The sequence below is a fragment of the Cydia pomonella genome, chromosome 13 (genome assembly GCF_033807575.1).
Source record: "Cydia pomonella isolate Wapato2018A chromosome 13, ilCydPomo1, whole genome shotgun sequence".
Classification (NCBI taxonomy): Eukaryota; Metazoa; Arthropoda; class Insecta; order Lepidoptera; family Tortricidae; genus Cydia; species Cydia pomonella.
Window position 1 is genome coordinate 18575034 of NC_084715.1, and position 24529 is coordinate 18599562.

General features: G+C 39.6%; 3 protein-coding genes across 3 annotated transcripts in view; 1 reads left to right on the forward strand and 2 right to left on the reverse strand.

Annotated features, from left to right (window-relative positions):
• LOC133524471 (von Willebrand factor A domain-containing protein 8) overlaps positions 1 to 3077 on the reverse strand; it is a 77512-nt gene extending 74435 nt beyond the window's left edge. The window contains exons 1-2 of the mRNA XM_061860507.1: positions 2728 to 3077; positions 1866 to 1989 (exon numbers count right to left, since the gene is read on the reverse strand). Coding sequence (XP_061716491.1) covers positions 1866 to 1989; positions 2728 to 2911 — 308 coding nt within the window. The 5' untranslated portion in view covers positions 2912 to 3077. The remainder of the gene's footprint in view (positions 1 to 1865; positions 1990 to 2727) is intronic.
• Positions 3078 to 3615: 538 nt separating this feature from the next.
• Positions 3616 to 16258, reverse strand: LOC133524472 (zinc finger protein Xfin-like). Its single transcript, XM_061860508.1, has 10 exons — positions 15580 to 16258; positions 13918 to 15181; positions 13027 to 13245; positions 11883 to 12049; positions 11333 to 11492; positions 10308 to 10501; positions 9822 to 9922; positions 8203 to 8316; positions 6671 to 6825; positions 3616 to 4477 (listed from the first exon to the last, which is right to left on the reverse strand). Exons 1-10 carry the CDS (start codon positions 15942 to 15944, stop codon positions 4031 to 4033), a joined length of 3186 nt encoding a protein of 1061 aa, XP_061716492.1. The 5' UTR covers positions 15945 to 16258; the 3' UTR covers positions 3616 to 4030.
• Positions 16259 to 16584: 326 nt separating this feature from the next.
• LOC133524461 (arginine-glutamic acid dipeptide repeats protein) lies at positions 16585 to 24290 on the forward strand. The gene has a single exon (XM_061860499.1). The coding sequence runs from the start codon at positions 16969 to 16971 to the stop codon at positions 22495 to 22497; it is 5529 nt and encodes a 1842-aa protein (XP_061716483.1). The 5' UTR covers positions 16585 to 16968; the 3' UTR covers positions 22498 to 24290.
• The last annotated feature ends 239 nt before the right edge of the window (positions 24291 to 24529 follow it).

Genomic DNA, 24529 nt, shown 5'->3' on the forward strand with positions numbered 1-24529 from the left:
AAATGGATATTCCAATGCATGTATTTCCTTTGTTGTTTTTATTATATTTGTTTGACATTTAGAATTTATTCTAGAAACAATCTAGACTAGTATTTTTTATACATTTTTTTTTTTAATGACTGTATTTTGTGAAAGTTTTAGTATTAAATTTGATCTATGAATTATATTCATTAGTATTATATATGGAATAATATTTACAACATCAATAAATTGCTCTGATAATTAGATTAAGATAATTATATGTAATACTGTCTTACTATTCATAAGTGCTTGTTGCTAGGCCTACATGAATAAAGTATATTTGAATTGAATTGAATTGAATCGAGGACGGCGTTGTCGCACCATAGCAGAAAGAGTTAAGGAGCATATCACAGCTGTCAAAAATCGTCAGGTGAACAAGTCTGCTGTGGCTGAGCATTTACTGGAGTATGTATGTATGTAATATACTTTATTGTACATAGAAATAAAACCACGAAAAACACAGTTACAGAGTAAATTAAATACATCAAAGGCGAACTTATCCCTGTATGGGATCTCTTCCAGTTAACCTTTGAGGAAATGAGTAAATCAGAAGTAACGGTGAATGAATGACAAACACACATATATGTATATATATATAATAAAAATAACAAAATATTCAATATATAACATAAATAGATATGAATTCGAACCCGAAAAGTAAAGGAAATTAAAAAAGTAGAAGTACTCAATGCAACTAGGAAGTCGTAACCAAAGTATCGGAAAGCCACAATTTTTTAAGCTTCTCCTTGAGTGATGCTACAGATTGGGATTGCCTCACGGACACCGGAATCTCGTTCCATAACTTAACGGGGGCTTGGCTTTGGAGTCAGGACCAAACAACTGGATCGAGCTGCATAACCCTAAAATCCTTTCCACGGATCGCCATTTCTACAGCAGAAAAGTGCGGGAAGCCGTTGAAATCAAAAAACATTGCAATTTCAATCGGGACGAGGGTTTGGGGATCTCATCCGCATGGAATCCAGTCATTAGTTTATGTAAGCGAGAACGAATATCGACAGTCGAAAAATCGAATATCGTTAGTGTTGTGTGTCGACAGAGTAACATCCCTAGTGCGCAGAATGTTCAAGTCAATAAACAAGATAAAGTGCGGGTAGTTCGAAAAACACGCGCGGCTAGAAGATGTTGATATCAACTTTAGCCAGTCTTCTCCGATACCACGGGGACAACGCCGTCCTCGAAACGTCGGAGGTAAATTTAAAACTTAATACGCGATTCAGTCCCGTTTGGGTTAGTTAATAATGTGTAAAAAAAGTGAAAGTTTAAATAAGTGTTTTGTAAGTCACCTATTGTTAGTTTAAGTAAAAGTAACAACAGGTACCTATTTCATGTGCGCATTATTTATCTGCCATAGTAATTATAAATGCTAATAAAACAAAGTCATAAAGATAATACCCATTTATTACCTCAAGTATTGAAATATCCCTATCTGTATCTTAATCGTTTTACTGTTGCTACACAAGAGATAAGTAAATTTCCTGTAATATACCTCTGTAAATGTGATTTTTGTAAATATCTCTATAAAATATTATAAAACAAATCTGCGCTGAAATTCTTTGCCTTTTACAGTGATATTTAAGAATATTATAAAGCAAATAATTATATGTAATATAAGTTGTTAGTAAGTTTTATTATGTATGTTTATTTCTTTGTTTTTGGTAAATAAAGCATATAATTATATGTATTTAAATATTTTATTGTCTGTATAAAAATAAAAATTGTAGCAAAAAACTACTGTTGCTAAAGGAATTCAGGAATTCCATTGCAAATGCAAATGCATGAAAAATTTCATGGTAATGTTACAAAGCAAAGTAATCAATACTCACCGGCCAGGTCCAGGTCTCCCTAACAGAAACATATCCTGCCCCAGTGAATCTTTCTGCATCATCCATCTTAGATTTCTTAAGCTGCTCTGAGACAAATACTTCAATTCAGAGTTCTCCACCGCCACTGAAATTTTAATAGGGATGTTTACTGTATTTAAATTAAATTATTTCACACCATTATTTCAGAACATAAGTTTTTGGCAAAATTTTCATTTTTGGTAAAAGTGTTTATCGCTGACTGTACTTTTCTTACCACAGGCAACTAACACTCATCGAGACAATTCTAAAAACCCAAACAAAATTAGGTTGCATTGTTTCATCTCAGAATTCCTTTGGCCACCTGTCTTCATCATCAGATCAACTCGATGGTAACATAATATTGCATCATCACCTGACTTACATATGTTTGCAAATTTTCAGCTTAATCGGAAATCGTGAAATTTAGCTTAAATGATGTGACCCACACATACATACTAACATGGCAAGTTAATTAAAAGCTTGTAATTAATAGGAAAACATAGAACTATAAAGAGTAGGTAAGGTAACTCAACCGCGACATCATTTGCTAGTGTTTGGTGTTACCTATAAATTCCATGGTGGCAAATCATTTTGACACTTCGAAAAAAGAAACTGATTTGACTAGTAGTCAAATACCCTATAATATAAATAAGTATAATTACTATGAGAGATTTACATCTTGCATCATATGCAGTATTGATACTTTAGCTTTATCTGCCTCTAAGATTAAAAAAATGAGGGGTATTAATGCTTTACACTCAAAGGATAACAATTTTGAAGAGTTTAATGAACTTTACAAAACTTTTATAGGTTATAATAACAAGGAAATGAACTATCAACTTACAATATTTCCTGGGCACATATTCAATCTTCTTAGGAGTTTTAATCTCTTTACTAACATCTCCAATAGTCACTTTTCCTTCACTAGAGTAGCCTCGGACAGGATTTGCACTTAAAATCGCATTTCGACCGCGTAAAATACGAATCAAAACATCGATTCGCCTAACAGTTACTGCAGGGTTGTACATGGTTATTTACAAACGAGGACAACGCAATTAAATAGACTGATATTTATTTGTATTATGCTACGCCATTGCAACAGAGAATGGACTTTATTTAATATAAATATTAAATATAATTCGCCAATATAATCTGCGAGTCCAAAGTCTCTAAGTAGGTCACGTCACGTTGAAGTGACATTGTTGACATTTCACAGCTGATTGGAAAACTGTTCCGTAGATTGTTTTCACGCCAGAAAGTTTTAAAAATATTCAGGTTGAAATTAGACTAAATTAGTATTTCGTGTATTGAAACACACCCAATCAGGGCAACCGGTCAGTAGAAAAGGGCGCGAAATTTTCTATGGCAAGTCAACTCTTTCCGCCTACATTTTTTAAATTTATCGCCTTTTTCTACTGACAAGGTTGGTGGCGGAGTATATATATATAGGTAGTTCTTTTATTTTGGAGGTAGAAAGACGAAGTTTTTCATACAGGGTATTTTTCAATATTTGGCCATAGCCTGCATGACGAATGGTTATACTGAAAAACTTTTACTAGGTACGATTTACTGGCTATGCTTTTTGCTTTGCCGACGACCATGAAATTGTAGCTCCGTATTCAATTATTCAGCCTTCCTCCCAGCAATAGATTTATGCTATGTTTATTTATGTATCGACGTCCTGATGAACGACGAACAAGGGATGTACAGATGGGTGTGGTTCATTTTGTAGTTATAATAAAACCAGTTATTGTAAAGGAATATGTAATGTTACTTTTATATCTATAATACTATTACTTAACCAGATAAACAGATCAAATATTTAGAATACAACATCCTATTAGAAGAAAGACATGTTATATCCACTAATTACACTACTTATTTTATTATAAAATAAAAAATGCATCTCACCAGAATTTTAAACTATAACAAAGATAAAATAGAACTATTTATTTTATAAACTAACACTAGAAATATCTTAGATATAAAACTAAAATAAACCCAAAATATACAGTACAACAAGATCACAACAACACTAATTACATTACAGTTAAGTCTTAACGAATACCTAAATACCTATATTAACCGACTTAAAAGAAAGGTCAGGTTATAACTTATTCGCATATACCTACATGCTTTAATTTTATTTAGTCTGATACTTCTTCATCCATTGGCTCAATTTTAACGCTGACAAAATCAGTTGGCTCCATTTCATCTGCATCTTTCTTCTCGGTTTTTATAATCACTGTACTTATTTCTTCCATCATATTTTCATTATCATCAGAATCTTTACCATCATCATCTTCATCGTTCGTGTCATCATCATCATCATCATCATTAGTTGTATTCTGATTACCAGTTAATTTATCAGTGAGTGTGACAAAATCGCCCATTAGTATATCATTCATAGTTTTCTTAGGTGGTCCGAATATTTTGGTCATAGCTTCATCATCTAGACCTAGATTGCAGTCTCGGGGGTCGATGCGTTTGAAATAGTCTTTGATGTTTATTTCTGTGCCTTTCAGGCCGTGGCGTTTTCTGAGGTGCTTGACAACTGACCGCTTCACGGCGTAGGATTTCGGGCAGCATTTGCACTGGAAGTAAAAATTAAAGATATACGTAGTAAAAATGAAAGAGTAAGTTTAGATTAGGTACTATAACTTCGCCCTGACTTCATACATTTTTTAGTCATGATGTAGATCACGAAAAATTTTTCAAACCTAAACATCAGTCTGCATTTCTAAACCTTTTAACGCCACGCCTAACGAGCGCGGCGCGTCAAAATAAACCTTGTCGGAATGCACGAAGGTTCATATTAGGCTGTACCCGCACGTGTCAGTGGACGTATTTGACGATCAAAGAGTTATAACAGTCCCATTCTGCTCTTAGCCGGTGCTTTTACTCTTCAGGACAAATTTTCGAGATATTTTAATTTCGTCAGTTGACGTCTTTGGTCATTAAAATATAATGACGGGCGCTGAATCGATAGCCATATGTGAGGAGCGTGTAGCTACTCGTACACGCTCCAGAAAGCTTTTTGAGAACTCTATATAGAGGCTAAGAGGATAAGAGTCAGATTCGAGGATCCTTACCCGGAACATATTAAGGCCACTGTGCCAATCCCAAGTAGCATTTAAGTGTCGGTAAAATCAATATACCAGCCAATTTAGAACTTAAGGTGGTTTAAGGGACTTATAAGAGTGTCAGAGAAAACTAACCTGAGCTCAAGCTGTATAAAATCATTATAAAGGAATCTGCGTACGCATGGGGTGTTATATCAGAAAATAAAAAATCTACTATAAAACTTTAAGTGTTGTGTGACACTTCGACCTAATTCTATCGTTAAAGCTGTATACAGGCTGTATTGTAGTATCAATTGGCACTTGTTGCTGTAAAAAAGTATCTGTAAACTCCGTTATAAAACTTTAATTGTTGTGTGACGCTACAAGCTTATTCTATCATTTAAGCTGTATAGAGGCTGTAGTGTAGGATCACCTGGCACTTGTTGCTGTATAAAAGTATTTGTCAACTCCGATTTAAAACTAATTCTTATGGCGTAATTTTACACTATTATAAGTATAATGGTGTTATAACTTCTGTCTGTAAGGTTATTATAGAACTAAAAGAATAAATGACAGCTGTAGTACAGTTTTTGTCTGTATTTCTGACCAAAGTCGCTTAAAGTAATTTTTTAGCGTAATTTTGCACTCATATAAGTATAGTAGTTTTATGATTTCTGACAAGGAGTGTATTATAAAACTAAATGAATAAATGGCAGTCATATTACAGCTTTAGTTTTTTTATTTATAATACGGATCTCTAACGGGAATTATAACTTGTGTACAGAAAGCCGAAATACAGTCAAATGTATAAAAATATTCTATTACAAAGCTGATTTAAATCCAAAAGCTGTAGAAGTGACTCCATTAATTACATAGTACAGCTACTAAGATTATGATGCTCTCCAACTATCCTATAGGCTGATTAAATACTGTCGCCATTTTACTATGAATAAAAACATATTTGAAAATATAATTAAAGATAAACTTGCAAATATTTAACAAAAACTTGTCATATTATGATAACCAGCTAAAATAAATTGACGTTAACCTTAGAATTAACATTAAAAGAAAAAAAACCTTAACCTTAAAAACAAAAACTAAACTTATGTACCACTTTTAGATATTTTTGTTATGTTTTTCTTGATTATTAAGCAGGGGCGTGAATATTTTGCCAGAAAAGATACACATGTTCACAATAAATAATAATCGGCACTTACCAATAGTAATATAACTGCTCTCAAGATCCTGTATCTTAACTGCACTTTATTACTTTCCACTTATATTTGTCATTTGTCGCCATTACAAATATAACGAATGAACAGAAGACATTTTTAGACTTGAATATTTTTTATTCTATTGTAATTCTTCTTAAAAACCTATTTAAAACTGATATTCTTAAATCATATTTATAAGAGATAATCTGTAGTGCTAAGGTTTCCATTTACACCGAATTACAGCTATTATACAGCTTATCTATTGCTTGTACAGCTACTGTACAGCTACTGTACAGCTCTAATAACGCGAAAAGCTGTATAATTGGGGCCCTTTTTTAACTTATAAGGGCTGTATAAGCGCTTATACAGCTGTAGTACAGCCTAAATGTACAGCTTATAGTATTCAAATAAACTGATATACAGCTCTTATACAGCTAACAATGCTACTTGGGATGTAAGTTAATGTAAACCCATTGTAGAGGCAATAAGAGTCAGATTCGAGTATCCTTACCCGGAACGTATTAAGGCCACTGTGAGTGACCACGTGATGCCGTAAGCCTGCCATGCTCGTCAAGTTTTTGTCACACAGCGGACAAGGGAATGAAGTACTAGTATGTGAAGTGCGGAGGTGGCGTAGCATGTAACGCTCATCTTGGTATTTCCTTTCTGTAATAAAAAAAAGTGCGAACTAAGTAGACGACCGATCAGAGCTTTCAGCCGTGTGTGCGGCGCGGCGTCCATGTTAAGCCGGGTCCAGACGGGTGTAACGTTTAATTTAATTGCGTGTGGACGGCATTACGAGCATTACATGGCACGCTCGTGCCGGATCCATCGGCTGTAGGTGTTTAGGCGCTCGCAGTGCCGTCCACACGTTGACGCTATCTTCATCGTTTTCGCGTTGAGCCTGGGGTCCGCTTGGCAACTAATCCCAAGAATTAACGTAGGCACTAGTTTTTACGAAAGCTACTGCCATCTGACCTTCCAAACCAGAGGGTAAACTATGTCTTATTGACATTAATCCGGTTTCCTCAATATGTTTCTCCTTCAGCGTAAAGCGACTGGTAAATATCAAATGATGTTTCGTCCACGTTGACGCCATATTACACGTAATCTTACATTACACGTTACACCCGTCTGGATCCAGCTTTCAACAAATGCAAACGTATGCGAGCGGTCTCACTCGGTAGTCAAAATCTCTTGGAACCTCCAATGCCGGATTTAGAGGTCTGGAGGCCTCGGGCAATAAAGGTGTGGAGGCCCCCTGCCCCCAAATTTTTTCCAAATAAAATGGTAAATTTACCGAATTCTCTATTGTGGGGGGGCCCTCTTTTGTGGAGGCCCGGGGCAGTAGCCCCGGTTGCCCTCCCCTAAATCCGGCCCTGGCCGAACCTCGACTCCACACTGCACGCCCTTTTCAAATTGGGCATTTATTTTATTAAACCATTTTTAAAATGACAAATCTACTACACTTGCCGCATAACTAGGTGGCGAGTCAAGTCATAATGCCATCTCTTTCACTCTTGGTTGGTCTTAACAAGGGTAAAGGAGACAGCATTATGATCTCACACGCCAGATAGTTTTAGTTAAACTAGAAGTACTTTCTACTATAGCAACAGTGTATTGCTGAAGCATGAAGTGCTTCTAGTTTTATAGATATTTCTTCTTCCTCGCGTTGTCCCGGCATTTGCCACGGCTCATGGGAGCCTGGTGTCCGCTTGACAACAAATCCCAAGATTTGGCGTAAGCACTAGTTTATACGAAGGCGACTGCCATCAGACCTTCCAACCCAGAGGATAAACTAGGCCTTGTTGGGATGAGTCCGGTTTCCTCACGATGTTTTCCTTCACCGAAAAGCGACTGCTAAATATCAAATGATATTTCGTACATAAGTTCCGAAAAACTCATTGGTACGAGCCGGGGTTTGAACCCGCGACGTCCGGATTGCAAGTCGCACGCTCTTACCACTAGGCCACCAGCGCTTTGCAAGGTTTATAGATATTTGTCATTGCAAAATTTCAAATTAAAAATTAATAAAAATCTTACCACAAAGCGGACACTGAACCGCTCCTTTCTTCTTGGCTTCATGTATTTTCATGTGTTCGCGTAAAGAGCAAGCGCTAGTGAACAGTTTCGAACAGATCGTACACGTTTCTAAGTCTGAAAAACGATAAGTGTACTTAAATACTTAGAAATAAAGGTGATTTTAAACCGCACGTTTCAAAGTTATAATATAATTTGAAACATACTTTACCTTGGAGGATTTAACAATCACATCTGTAATTTTTTGTAGAAAAAAGTCTGCCGATTTTTGCGGGGAAGGGACTCGTCAAATGTAACGTACAAATAGCCATGTCAGATAAACGTCATACAATACATATGACCATTGGGCGAGGTTTTCGACAGAGGGGCAAGCTCTTAAAGGCGACTCCAGTTGTTAAATCCTCCAAGTCTTTTACTAAATTATCAACCGATCGAAGTGAGGTTCGAAGTTCAATTACGTGTCTATTCATATGTATAAGTTCCAGTTCCAGTTGTGGTATTTTTCACATTGGGTACGGGGACAGCTATCATCTTCATACAGTTACCTTAACCTTTTAACCACCTTAGTCTGGTATATAAGACATCCAATATCCAGCTCATTTCGCCGCAGTCTGATAAAGACAAAACTTCATGTAACTTCGTACCGGCGGCGACACGAACATGCTCGATGAAAATTTCTAAGCGGTTAAAAGGTTAAAACGAAAAAATGCATTGAGAGATTAGAGTTGTAGGCGTGCATAGGCTACGGAGACTGCTTACCATCAGGCGGGCCGTATGCTTGTTTGACACCGACGTAGTATAAAAAAAAAATGGCGGCTGTCTCTGTTCCCAACCTATTTGAAAAATACCGATAAATACCGACGATATCTCGAATAATTTTCAGCCAATGTTCGTGAATTTTTGCATGAACGAAGTTCATATAAGTTCAACTTATAATTAAAACCCAAACACACCACTATGCCCACCTACTACGACAGCGCAAGACCTCCCCAAACCGGTTCTCACAGCGCGCGGTGTGCGACGCGGCGCGGAGCAGTACGCGAAGCACGGCCGTCGTGAACGCTGCTCGCACTGTTAGTGCTTAAGAAAGGAGACCTAGGCTCACAGAAACATGTCGCGCGAGTGACTAAAAACATGTGGGTGTAAACCGTAAAATTAGTTTAATGTAGTATGTCTCACGAAAGTTTAAATACGATTACAACTTATAAGTTTGAAAAGAAAGGCTTCGGTCTAGAGTTTAAAGAGTTAGATAGATCAAAATGTATGCATGCATCATGGAGATTTGTTCGGGGTGAGCTACTAGTGACGACCGGTTTGGCCTAGTGGGTAGTGACCCTGCCTACGAAGCTGATGGTCCCGGGTTCAAATCCTGATAAGGGCATTTATTCGTGTGATGAGCATGGATATTTGTTCCTGAGTCATGGGTGTTTTCTTTGTATTTAAGTATTTATAAATATTTATATATTATATATATCGTTGTCTAAGTACCCTCAACACAAGCCTTATTGAGCTTACTGTGGGACTTAGTCAATTTGTGTAATAATGTCCTATAATATTTATTTATTTATTTAATATTTACTAGTATTGTTTTGCGCTATGTGACCTAATGTATGTGTACTTACTTTCTCCAGTATGTTTTCGTATGTGGTATGTGAGCTTCGATTTCTGAACGAACGTCTGTCCGCAATAGATGCAAGCGTATGACTTTTCTTTGGAATGTGTTCTGTAAAAGAAAAATATACACATTTAATTAAATAGCTGTACCCCGGTCCTTCTTACTAAAACTTATCTACCAAATAACAACATATGCCGTTGAAATTCACAAATACCAAAATTTCAATTGTGAAGAGGGGTTTAAACTGTCAAAAGTGTTGAATCCTGTGATTTGTTTGTGTAAAAAACAAGTGATATCCAAATGAAACACGCATAGTGTGACTGTGAGTGTGCTTGGATAGACCAACAAGTGTGGACGCGACCAGTGGTAAGAGTGTGAATTACAAGCTCCCTTATCAGAGAAAGTCCTTGGACAATGTTGTTGGGGTACGGTCTCTCCCGTATGTCGTTCATTTTAGACAAAGACGAAACACATGAGACAAAGACAGCCTTACCTAGAGTGTGAGTTACAAGCTCCCTTATCAGAGAACGTTCTCGGGCAATGTTGGCACGCGTACGGTCTCTCCCCTGTATGTCTGCGTTCGTGTCGCAGCATGTTCGAACGTTGCACGAAACGCATGGGGCAGTAGGAGCAGGCGTGGCGGGGGCCTTCGTGGATTTGGAGGTGCTCGCGGAAGGAGTCACGTTTCTGGGGACAATTTTATAAGCATAAGTTGTAATTTTTATTGTCTTGGTAAACTAATCAGACTCGTAGTAGAAAGCGTCAAAAATACTTAGATTTCATATTTCATCACTAAATGTTTATAAGGTATAGGCGTGACAAGCAGTGAAGTAACAGTAATTAGAACCCCCCAAAAAATTTGTTTCAGCGCCTCTGGTATATAAACTGTCACTGATGAAGGACAAATCCATTACAGGATACTGCAACTAAATCGGTCGATCAGTTCTTGGAATAATTGGTATACATCCGATGGTGTTAAACACAAATAACCTCTCACAGCATAAAAGATAACAATTAATGGTCCTCGAACAGAGCCTTGTGGCACTCCGCAAACAGTAGATAAATACCAAACTATTTCCATAGCGTAATTCGACAAACTAATTCCATCCCAGCGGGTAGCCTATCAATACCAATTGAGAAAACATTTGTCAAACCTATAAAACGCTAGCTTGGTCATAAGAGTTAAGTGGTGATGGTATCAAAAGCTTTTAAGAAATCTAGCAGTAAAAATCCGAAAATTAGGTAAGTACCTTTTGAATTTTCATCACTCTGCAGCCAAAATATCATCTTTGTTCTTGCTTATACATGGAATGTCGTCTACACTTAACTTTTTGACCGCCATAGACGGTCAACTGACGCGTGCGGCTACAGGTCATTATCAACCGTCGTGCATTTCGACGATGATGCCCCGCGCATGATATGCGTGGTTTTGAAAGATTTAACAGACCAATCATAAACCTTATTAGAAAGACATAAGATCAACAATAAGTGCAGCTATATCCCATTTCTGTCACTCACCGCGAACACTTTGGAGCAGTAGGTGCAAGTGAAGCTCTGCTTGATGGGGGAATGTTCTTGCTTGTGCATGTATAGCGATGACTTGTATTGGAACGATTTGCCACATTCTGCGCATTCGAATGGATGGCGGCCTGGGTGACGGATCAGGTAGTGTAGTTTTCTGAGGACAAATATTTGATTTATTAATATCACGGGCGTTTAGAACGCCTCTTGTCTCTGGTCTGGACACATTTTTGATGATATTTCTGGTTCCTCGGTGGTTTGATAGTAGTGCCTGACTACATCATCAAAATGTAAAGACACTCCGTCAAAGTAGGGGGTAAAAAAATTAAGACAACAAATTATTTTTCTTGTTGGAAAATTATCATACTTTATGCAAAGATACAATCATATTTGTACAGCACAGAGTAGAGTTTATTTCACCTCTCGTCCAATGTATCCATGATGTCCCTAGCTACCTACACTGTTTACACTTGAACTTGCCCAGGCCATGGACCTGCATCATATGACTACAGACTCTATCTCTACGGTATAGTCGAGTTTAGCTCACCTCTCATCCAACGTATGCATGACCTCCCTACAAAGTTTGCACTTGAACTTGCCCGGGCCGTGGACCTGCGCCATGTGGGCCCCCAGTGCGCGCGTGCTGACGAAGTCGCGCTCGCACATGGCGCACGTGGCCGGGCGCTGCGGCCGCGCCGTGGGATCGTGGACCGACTGTGGATGGAAATAACGGTGAATTTTGTTTTAAATTCGAATTACGTCTTGTTTCAAGGATACCTTACATTAGGAAAAACATGTTAAAGCAGTACCATAGAATGAGTAATAGTACTACCGTACAGAAAAGAAACTTGCTACAAAACCGAAGTTTGACAGCGATTCAGGGACAAATCAAGCTGTCCCTTTCTTATGTCAGCTATTCAGGGTTGTCAAAATTCAAGTCATTAGGTATCATATCTCTGGTCGTAGGTACACGCAAAGGGAAGGCAAGTTGTGCCAACCCTAATAATTACTCGGAGCAATGTTGAGCCGAAGCCGAGAATGACCGAAAGGAACAGTTTCGCCCCCATGGCAGTATACTATACTGGTTACCGTATAGCGTAATTAGAAGAACTTTTCACCCAATAGAGTTTCCAGGCAAATCAGCAACTTTTTATGTAAAGTCACGTCACACTGGATTATCTGAGATCATTTAAGAGAGTTGTTGATTCTAGAAAACTTGAAAGTGTTTGACTACTTTTAGGTGTATGGGCATTGTAAATGTCGTCTAGCTTAGTGTGGTAGGGCACAGGACAGCGGATATCATTCCAGATCTAGAGCAGAGCTGGGAAGTACCTCCACCTTACAGAAAACCACAGCCAAATAACACTAGACCCTACTCATAGTGTTGTGTTCTTGCCAGTGAGTAAGGTTGCCAGAGCTCAACGAGGGGAGGGAGGGTTGTTAGGGTCGGCAACGTGCATGTAACTCCGGCTACGGAGACTGCTTATCATCAGGCGGGCCGTATGCTTGTTTGCCACCGAGGTAGTATAAAAAAAGGGGTACTTCCGTAGATTACATGACTTCTATGAAACAATTTAATTTATCTATGAGAAATGCGATAGGAAATGGGATAGAGTCAGGATAGACAAATAAAATTTTATCATAAATACAATGATGCAAATGTGTGAGATATTTAAATGAAATAAACTTACCCTCAAATGAAATTTAAACGACTTTCTATGGCTCAGCGGGCGATACTGGCAAGAATCCAATGAACAGAAAATTTTCCTGGCGTCCGGATGTTTGTCTTCAAAGTGTGTCCGCATCTCCTCAATGCTGGGACGGACAATGCAGCACACGTTGCACTTTAGCATGTATGTGGGAGAGTTAGGGCTGTGGTGCTTTTCCATATAGTGGTGGATGTAGAAAACCTGTAAAATAATAGAGTTCTGTACAGTCGTCTTATTGGAGCGCCCAAGATGCTCAAAAATATCTGAACAAGCACTTTAACGTTAAAAGGGCCTTTGTTCAAATATTTGAAATATTTGTGAACACTTTGGCCATTCCAATATATCTGATGGCGACTGTAGATGTAGACAATGTAGTGGACCTGGGATGTTTCGGAATACAGAACTATGTGATAGTAACGAAATTACTAAGCCAAGTGTGTATAAAAATCGAATGAGCTGACTTTTGGTTTAGTAAGGGATGATTTTGGCAGTGGTCACCATTTCTGTTGGATGCTAACATGACAGTATTAAAACTACTGATTCAATTTTAGTATAACACCTCAATTTGTGGTCCGAACCTGCTAGCATGAGTTGCGTTTTTGCGCGCGACTCCATACATCTAACGCGACTTCAAGTATAGACTCGCGCGCGAGAACGCAACTTAAGCTAAACCGCCAACCTACCTAAAGCTATATTTTCATCCAAGATTTTCCCAAATTTTATTTTACTTTTTATTTGTGATCTAGCTTAGTTGATATTATACACTTATTGTGAAGCAAAAGTGAACAATGGTTCAATTTGACTCTCTTATTATTTTTACTAGGCAGTTTTAGAATTAATAATTTATTAAACGAAATCATTAATATTCTATACCTTATCACTGTATGTTTCCGAGCAATCCTCGCATTTGTAAAACTGATCTGTATACTGACTGAAATGCGTGCGAACTTCATGCATCTCTCTGTCAGTCTCGTTCCAGAACAGAGTTGAACAATACTTGCATTTGAAGCCCAAATGTGGACTAAAACAGTTGTCAAACTCCATAACTTCCCAGTGTTCATTCAAATGTTTCCTTGTATCTTCTCTATTGTCAAATTCTTTGTCACAAAACTGACAAATCCACAGATCCTCAAAATCACCTAGCTCCTCATTCACATGACTATCCAACTCGGTCTGGCTTTCAAATGTAGCTGTGCACACCCTACATGAGAATATTGGTGCTACCTTCATAAAATGATTTTTAATCATATGAGTCATAAAAGCCTGCATATTATCATACTTATTCTTACAAAGAGAGCAGTGTATATCATTTGGAAGATCAGGTTTTGCTGTAGCATAATCTATGTCAGAAACTTCAGAAACCAAATTGGAGTTTATGTCATTTAAAATCCTATTTACATACTCAAAATAGCATTTTTGTAAGATTATTAACTCTGTTAGTGTAATATCAAAGTCTTCATCACCTTTATAGATATTTGCAATATCATTTTCATCTCTGACTTTCTTTATCTTTTCTTTAGGCTTTTCTTCAGGTGTTTCCGTTTCCTCTGTTTCACTAATGGCTTCCTGTTTTATTTCTGGAATTAGCACTTTGAGTAGATCTTCTGACTCATTGTCACTATGATCATCATTGGCGTTTTCTTCAGCATTTTTCTGTAGGTCTACATAACCAACTCTGCTCTGATCTTTAAGTTGGTCATCAATGAACTGTGGACTGACATCAGCACCGCTAATAACAAATGGCAGATCTCTACCAGAGAGTATGCTGCTTAGGCATTTGAGAGTGTAATGATGGTAGCCCATGTAATGATTAAAGAACATTGTGCAAAGATTATTTGATTTAGAGCACAGTAAGCAAAGGAATTTGCTACTGCCTTCATACTCAAATTCCCAAAGTGTGTCCTCATCTTTACAAGACAAGTTTGAAACACTGTGCTTCTGTATTAAGTGTGTATTGTACTGGTCATCATCAGGTACTCGGAAATGGCACAGTCGGCAGTGGACCAGGGTGTGTTCCGCACTTAAATGCTGACGGAGCTCTGCTTCAGTGTCAAAATTTTTGACACACTGGGAGCAGGGCCAGGGCACATGGAACTTGAGGTGGGCCTGCCAAGCTTCTCTGTCTGGTACAAAATATCTGTAAATTCAGACATAACTATTATAAAAAAAATATCAAAACTATGGCTAATACAAAAATAACTTCTTAAAGGTATATTTCTGTTCACAGTTACAAATTTCGTATTCAAAATTTAATTGGGATAATTTAAAGAGTATCATTAGATCCTGTTTGCCACATTTAACTATTATCACTACATATAGAATAGGCACAGGGAACCAGTATTTTGCGCCATGACTTGTGGTTGTTTTGGTTGTATGGTACAGGTTGTTATTGTGATAATTTTATTGTTTAGTATGGCTTATCTATAGTAATAGAAGGTTCGTCAACTAAAAGTTAAAATATATTATCCCATTGAGAGCTTGATGAGGAAATCTGAACAGATATAGGTAAGAAACGTCTATTGTCATATCACTTACCTACATATACCACAATAGTCTTTCTTATGATTCAATACATAGTGTAAAATCATTTTACCCCTATTGATAAACCAATCCGGGCAAAGCAAACAACTGTATGGTCCGGTCGGATTGAGGTCTTTTAAATATAGCCAGACATCCATAGGCCTTTCCACGACCGGTGGTGTGATCACAGCCTTCAAAGCACGGTTGATCTTAATCGTCATGGCATTCATTTTCTTTTGAGGAAAGGTTTTCTTCTTCTTTTTCTTGGCCGGTTCATCTTTGCAAAGTTCAATGGTAAGTGCGGAATATTTCTCCGGATTTAGCTTTTTTGCAGCTGCTATACTTGCAAGTGGTTCATCATCAGACTCATCTGACGACATGGCTTAAGTTAATAAGTTAACTTGTGACGAAAAATGTAGGTAAACTACAACAAACATAAACAACTGCAGCAGAATTTTTCTTCGATTACCCTTTACGCCGTCAATTTGACGTGATGACATTTATAGGGAGGATGCATCTCAAAAATAATATCGATAATGTAAAGCTGGTCTATACTTTTTGAATAAATACTTACCTCGAAAGGAATTATTTTAAAGGTATTTGCACTGAATAGAATCCAATAAAATTGCAACAGTTTATCAACAATCAATGTATTTTATTTGAATCTTAAAAGCAAGTACAAAAAGCATTAGTTTGTACTAAAAACTATAAATTGTGTCAAGTGTATAACAGCCTTTCAAATAGACAAGAAATAAATGTTTTTTATTCCTTCGCGTTCCGTTTCACAGAATATATTTAGCAATAAATTGCACAAGCTTAAAAAGCTTGAATTTCTGTAATGGTTCTATGATGATAAATGATACACTTAATTATTTTCATTGCGGCTAACATACGAAAATATGAGTCATAAATAATCAAACAGACATTTTTCAATTGTTTACAATAAATTTTGTGCGTGTAACGAAAAAATTGAAAGAAATCGTACCGTGGCAGCCATTTTATAGAAAAAATACTGTCTATGGACAAGAGCCAAAGAAAGGCGAAGCTAAACAAAAGGGTAGCATGTAGATAGCGTTTACTAAATTATTAGTAAAATATGCAGTAATATTGAATTAGAAGCTTTGTTTTTATCATATAATCAAGTGAACATTTCAGTTACGATGTCAGTGTATCATTTAAGCTCGTAAAATGAGGTTCAAAGCATCGTGTAATGGTGGCCATTAGGAGCAATAATTATGTATATTGGCATACTTACTGTTTTACGGACCATCAAATTTACGTCCAAAATGGAATTGTGAATCGTGTTGCAAAAGTTTTATCTGAACGGGATGTAATCGGACAATAATCAGTGAACTGTGAATGGGGTAAGAGCGAGCAGTGTAAATATTCTGTGCCGCGCGAATCATGGCCCAGAACCAGGGGGAGGTTCAAGTCGGTACAGCGAACCAACCCGTGAAGGATAAGGATATTTACGCGTGCTTGCCTGATATGCGAGTGCATGGCCCGCTGGGACCAGACGAACCCTGTCCTGGCGGCGAAGAGCTTCGATGGCTGCCCGCGCAGTCCACTGATCGTGACCTGGTGATGTACTTGAGAGCTGCTCGGTCTATGGCAGCGTTCGCTGGTATGTGTGACGGTGGCTCTCCCGACGACGGCTGTGTGGCAGCCAGCAGAGACGACACCACTATAAATGCCCTCGACGTTCTCCACGACTCTGGTTATGATCCTAGTCGCGCATTACAAGCCCTAGTGAAGTGCCCAGTGCCCAAGGGAATAGAAAAAAAGTGGTCAGAAGAAGAGACAAAAAGATTTGTGAAAGGTATTCGCCAATTTGGCAAAAACTTTTTCAAAATAAAGAAGGACCTTTTACCTCATAAAGACACTGCCGAGTTAGTTGAGTTTTACTATTTGTGGAAAAAGACTCCTGGTGCTAGTAGTAACAGGCCTCATAGGAGAAGAGTTCGTCAGTGTTCACTGCGGAGGGTGCGTAACACTAGAAATTCTCGTGCTGGGACTCCTAAAGAGCAAACCCCTGAAGTGGCTCCTACAGTCCCAGATACTAACGGTTCTAGGCCATCCCCTAATACTAAAGAAGGAGGCGAAATGAGTTCAGTAACAGAAGATGAAAATTCAGAAGAGGACAGTGACTCCCGCGATGCTGGAGATTTGGCTAAAGCTGACAATGGCAGAACTGAAAATCCTGATGAATCACCCAGCAGAATGAGAACTAGGAATAAGTCCAAAGAACAGACAACACCAAATGGTAAGAAAGGACAAGATGAGAGTGACAATGACACTAAATCCAAGAAGGCCAAACCTAACACCCAAAGTACAAACAACAATGTTTCAGACAAAGTTCCTTCCTCTCCTGTTAGCAAAGACACTAAAAAGAAACCTGTGGCTAATGGTAAAGTTGATGCATCAAAAGTCAAGAAGCGTCTTCCAGATGATTCATCAAAATTAGAAAGTATATTGGATGGTGATGTACAAATGAAAAAGAGAAAGGCTGCCGATCCACCCGAGAGTCCATCTGAGAGCCTCACTAATGACAGTTTTTCAGCCATGGATGAGACTGAAAATGTGGAACCAGAGCCTGAAGCTTGTGATTTTAGTTTCCATAAGACTGATAAGGAAAATACAGAACAAAATAAGGAAACTTTGCCTGAACAACCACCAAAGTCTGCTGACTCACAAGTTAAAACTGAAGTTAAAAGTGAGGAACATGCTATTAAACCTGAAAAAGATCCTCTACCACCTGTGTTCAAACCTGCTGAAAAGGAAGTGATGAAAGAAGCTCTTGATCTTAAAACTGATACAAACATTCCAAAGGAATCAGACACAATGGAGATGAAACCTCTTCCTCTACAAGGTGCAATGTTCCCTAAGACAGAGCTAATTATACCAAAAGTCACACCAATGACAACAGAAGCTATGGATAAAATTAAAATTAAGGAGGAAATTGTTACAGAGGAACAACCTCATAATTTACAGAAAGAAGAATTCCAGAAGGATCCTCTTCCACATAACTTTCCTGGTCATCCTGTCAGCCAGCCAAATAAACCTCTCAATTTGGAAAATACAAACTTTTTTGTCAAAGACAGCCATATTTACAATCCAAAGATTGCACACAACATCAAAATTGAAGGTGTGCCAAGCAATATATTTAACCCTATGAACATTACAAAAGACAGTTCTATTATAAGGAGTGCCAAGGACTTCTCCACGGGTATGCCACCCTTTTATCCTTCAGGTATCAACTACGCCAGTGATCCTAACAAGCATAATCCTCATCTAAATCCATTAAAGACTGTCATAAAGTTAGAACCGAGGGATGAAGCAAATGAACTGAAAAACCAGAACACCCCAGAAATATTTACAGCAACAATATCTAGTGGGAATAAGGTGGACTCGCCTAATGCACCTAGGCTTGATTCTCTTCAACAAATAAGTCCTTCCCCAACAAATGCACGTGGTTCGTCACCGCCACCTATGGAACATCCTACAACAACCAACACAGAGCCAATTTCTCCAGCAAATTCACACGAAAACAAAGAATCTGATATTGATGACAAACAACCTACTGATTTGAAAACGCAACCAAAGCATGATAGTCAAATGGCTGGACTGAGACCTCCAATATTCCCACCATCAGTCCGTCCTGAAAATCTTGGAGTCAGGCCAACAGAACCACCAAGCACTCCAGTATCAGGGCAGAGTATGCCTCCACCACTGAGTCAACCATCAATAACTGGTTTGTTACCTCCTGGACCATTAATCTCAGTTGGGAGTGGAGCAAATGTAGGCCCTTATGGCTTCATGCCTACCCCATTATATGGACACCCTGGACATCCGGGTCACCCAGGACACCCAGGCCTTCCCGGACACCCGGGACATCCTGGTTTAGACAAGCCAGGTTCCATGCCACCTTTGATACAACCTGTGCCATCACATGGAATCCCTGGAAACATTATACCACCAACCACAAATAATCCTAATGATCCATCAATGCCACAGGACTTGAAAATCAAGCAGGAAGTTCCAGACAACATGCCGGCTAATTTGTCTACACAGGGTGTTTCTGATCCTCTTCAGTCACTCAAAGAAGTTAAGGTGCCAGGTTATCCAATTGGAAGTGCTATTGCACAGCATTTAAGCTCAGAAAGAGACAGAGAATCTATCTCAAGTGTAGAAAACAATAGTAGACCTCCCAGCCAGCCTGCAAATGAAAGCTCAAATATTTCAAGTGGGTTCCTTGGACCCAGAATAGAAAGTATAAAGAAAGAACCAGATTTTTTGCATCAACCACATCTTCCACCTGTGACTGCAAGCCAAAGCAGTGGTCCAGATTCAGCAAATGCTCTACCGCCAGTAAAGAGCCCTCATACTCCTACTCCCATCAAAAGCCAACCTGGTCACAATGGTACCCCAGGACATCCACATCCATCTTCGACCACGTCGCCATTCTCCAGGCACATGACGAGTCCATCGCAATCGAGACATATTTCTGCTTCACCAGTGCAACCTCACACCCCAGTGTCGCATTCGGCGTTGAACCTTATGAACCCAACGCCATTATCAATTCCGTCGACGATGCCTGGCCCGATTATGCACTCGGGTCACCAAGGGGGCCCTCCACCGCCGCATCCATTCGCTTCTCCCTTACATCATCCTCATCACCCCTTGCTACATACTTCTATCTTCCAGTTGTCTGCCGCGGCAGCGGCCCATGCTATGCATCCTTATTATCCTCACCCACATCCTGGCTACTCAATGCCATATCCATATCCTTATGGACCCTTGGCTCAACCTCATCCAATCCCGCCAATGCATCCTGCAGTCAGCGCTCCAGGCAGGCATGATCCAGTAAAACCTTCAACAATAGAATCTACGACAATGCTAAGTTCACATCATAGCACCAGTTCATCAGTTACAACAAGATCTCTGAGAGAAATATCAGAAAGTACTGAGGACCCTAGAAATCCAAATGCAACTACAGAGAGGCATCAATTGCACGAAACTACCATGACGCAGCATCATTCTACCAGTCATCATAGTGCTGTGCACACGAGTACTGAAAAACAGCCGAATCACGCCGGAGGTGGCTTGAACCATACGTTATCTATATCACATTCTACGTCAAGTAGCTCATCTCAGTCTATACAACACAAAATCAACACCCAACAGAAGCCGAGCTCACATTCAAGCTCTCCTCACCATCTCTCGGCCAGTGTATCCCAATCTACCAGTTCGTCGTCAAGCGTGAATGTGACAAATAACCACACCCATCACCATTCACATCACTTGGCGCATCATCCCGAGCGGCTATCTCCGGCGGACTCTATGTTACTACGCCATCATCCAAAAATGCTTCCAGGCAATCCCAGTCACCTTATGATTCAACCACCTTCCATGGGCCATCCAATGGGACTAGGATTACCTCCAGGACCGGGCCCTAGCTCCATCGAGAGTTTACGACTTCATGCCCAAGCTGCGGCCGGTCTACAAGCGGGCCACGGCAGAGCGGGATCTCCGCATCAACTACCACATGGCCACCCACATTTACGCGGCCCACCAAGGCCCATACCTGATGAGAACCCAGAACTGAAACTTGAAACACAGTCCCAACCAGAAGAGGAAGAAATACCGAGTCCTGCGCTTATACGTGAGGGTCCCACTCCCGACCCGAAGATTGAAGACACTGAGTGTCACAGGTCACAATCAGCCATATTCTTGAGACATTGGAACAGAGGAGATTACAACTCTTGCACAAGAACTGATTTAATATTTAAACCAGTTCCAGAGTCGAAATTGGCTAGGAAACGTGAAGAAAGGCTGAGAAAGCAAGCCGAGAGAGATCGAGAGGAAAGAGAAAAGATTGCTCAACAGGCGCATAGGAAGATAGCGACGCCGGAGAAACCGGAGACGAAACCTCCCTCCAGAGGTGCCATTGAAACTATAACTTCCCCTTACGATCGCTTCCCGCGACCACCCGGATACCCGGACACGCCCGCACTCAGGCAGCTGTCGGAGTATGCCCGTCCACACGCTGGTTTCAGCCCAGGGAATCCCCTGCCGCGTCACTGCATGGATCCGATGCTGCAGTACCAACTCAGCTCGATCTACAGTGCCGCCGGAGCGAGAGAGCGGCTAGAATTAGAACACCTCGAAAGAGAAAAACGGGATAGAGAGATCAGAGAGTTGCGGGAGCGCGAACTGAACGACCGACTGAAGGAGGAATTGCTCAAAAATAACGTCGGGCCTAGAGGACTCGACCCACATTGGTTGGAGATGCACAGGCGGTACGGGATGCCGCCGCCGCCGCCGCAGGGCGCGATACCGGTCCAGTTCGGGCTGTACCCGCCGGGGCACGGGCCGGGCGCGCTGTCGCAGCTGGAGCGCGAGCGGCTGGAGCGGCTCGGCATCCCGCCGGCGGGGGCGCCCGGCGCGCCGCAGGCCGTGCCCGTGTCCGGCGCGCCGCCGCACCACCCGCACCACCCGCACCCCGGCGTCGCGGCCGCGCAGCTGGAGGCGGCCGAACGCCTGGCGCTGGCCGCCGACCCCATGGTGCGGCTGCAGATGGCCGGCATCAACCCCGAGTACCACGCGCACACGCACGCCCACACGCACGCGCACTCCCACACGCACCTGCACCTGCACCCGGGGCAGCAGGCGGCGCAGGCTCAGCAGGAGGCGATGGGGCTGGGGCCGTACCGGCCGCTGCCGCACCCGGACCTGCTGGGGCGGCCGTACGCGGAGCAGCTGGCGCAGCAGGCGGCGGCGCACGAGCAGCTGCAGCGCCAGCTGCTGATGGAGCGCGAGCGGGGCTTCCTGCACCCGCACCCCGCGCACCACGAGGACTTCCTGCGCCAGCAGCGCGAGCGCGAGCTGAAGGTGCGCGCGCTGGAGGAGGCGGCGCGGGCCTCGCGCCCGTAGGACGCCGCGCCGCGCCTCAGGGACGATTCCGTGCTCTTGGTTGAGTGAAGTGCGGTGACCCTCGTTAAGTGCGCTAGTGTCGTTAAGTAAAATGTAACATACTAAAGTTGCGAAGTGTTCACGCGGTAGTTTTATCGAGAACCTAAATTAAATACGAGCTAGTTTTTCATGTAATGTGTGACGATACTTGTAATTGATCTAATTATAATTATGTAACTTAATTATTTAAGTTTTTATAATATTTTTATAGATGCATGGTCATGTAGTACGCTTATTTTCCATGCTCAAATTATTTCTTAACTACTAGTCATAATTAAAATTTTATTCATGGAAGACTATCAATGAGTCACACTTTTTTTACATAGATGACCTTATTTTTTAGTTTAAATTATTTTTTTATAATAAATTGAATAATGGTACAGATTCACCGATGGTGCTGGCTAGCATTCATGGGTATCGTAATTACATTTGATGTAAATTACATTATTTTATGATTATGACGTCATACATTAATAATAAATGGTAATATTTAAATATGACAGAGTAGGGACTGTGACTTGCCTTTCAAATCAACTTGCCTTTTTAAGTAATTGACCTGTAGAGAAGTTATCTTTCTTACTCTGTTAAATCCTAAGGCTAAAAATAGTCTTTATCGCCCTTAAATTATTTACAATATTTTTATCCTATACATAAATTATTATTTCATGTAAGAATTGTAACTAGCTCTCAATAAAGATGTAAGTAAATGTAAGTCCGTAAAAAGCGCAATCTACCTGCACAAAAGGACAGTAAGAGCATGCAGTCAGTGTAAAACTCACTCACATATCAATTATAAGGTTGAAATTCTCTCGAAATAAATTGTACATAATTGATATGATGCCTTCAATTGTTGATATTGTCCGAATCGATTGCAATATTTCTATAAATGTAATTAATTAACATTTGTTTAAAATAAACTTAGTGTTCATGTTTGCAAATGATGTTTCTCTTTATTGTGATAGATATATACTTCTATCATATTTTGATAGAGAAATCTATTGATTGATTATTTCCTTTATTGGTATAATCGCGCAATTCATAATGCCCAATGTAATATTTTAATTATACAGTTGTATCATGTCTATTGCACATACATACATCCTGTTTTGTTGAACCACACTTATTTTTCTAACTTGTTGATATAAAACAGATATTCTGTTTGCAAAAAGTTCATTAGTTATAAAGAGACTGTTTGGTTTCTTAAACTTAAATTTTAGTTTCAAAAACAAGTACAAATATCTTTTCTAAAAGCAATATTTATTGTTATTAGTGCAAATGATTTGTACGAATTTCAAAGTTCCCAACATTCACTTCAACTCGATGTAAACTATCATCAATTTTGTCAGTAGTTGCTGTGGAATCAATAATGTTAAGAATTAAAAATCATACATTAAGGATTGTAAGTTTCACCCAATGTACACATTCAGTGACTATTGCACTAAAATTGTTAAATAAATCCCTTTGTAATAAATAGACCCTGTTAGTGAGGTAAATTTGAAATTAATTGCATATTCTAGTTTTCAATTCACAATGTCGCTTGGTATTGGTAGCCGTTATTTTGGTAATGCCATAGTAACTTTCTGATGTTGAAAATATGAAAAATGAGTATTATTTTTAGAGACAAATTATATCTTAATTAATTTAAGAGGTTGAGTGTCGGTTTAAAAACTTCATTTATTTAGACAATAAGGTTAAATGGATGTCTTAGTGCTTTTGTGTAAATTTTTTTGAATAATATATGTGAAAAAATTCAATTTGGTCTTTCAATTTTATGTATCTTCAGGCTTAATGATGAGAATACTTTCGTCTACAAAATTAACTGTTATTACGTAAACCTTATTGCAATGAGTGAAGATCTAGAAATGGTTAATTAATACCTTGTCTGGTTAATATCAGGAGCGCTTCTTTGGTCATTAAACTCGGAGACACAAGAGGCATAATTGGCAACTTCGTCGTTATTTTAAAAGCAGCTATCTTGGCTTTCGTTCTTAAG

What these genes read in the sequence shown, in the direction of transcription:
- LOC133524472 (XM_061860508.1), bottom strand. Translation starts at nt 15,944, where the DNA reads ATGTCGTCAGATGAGTCTGATGATGAACCACTTGCAAGTATAGCAGCT. An exon ending in ATGCATACGTTGGATGAGAG is followed by an intron (nt 11,493 to 11,882) that starts GTGAGCTAAACT and finishes ATTTGTCCTCAG; the next exon opens with AAAACTACACTACCTGATCC. An exon ending in GCTTGTAACTCACACTCTAG is followed by an intron (nt 9,923 to 10,307) that starts GTAAGGCTGTCT and finishes TTTCTTTTACAG; the next exon opens with AACACATTCCAAAGAAAAGT.
- LOC133524461 (XM_061860499.1), top strand. Translation starts at nt 16,969, where the DNA reads ATGGCCCAGAACCAGGGGGAGGTTCAAGTCGGTACAGCGAACCAACCC.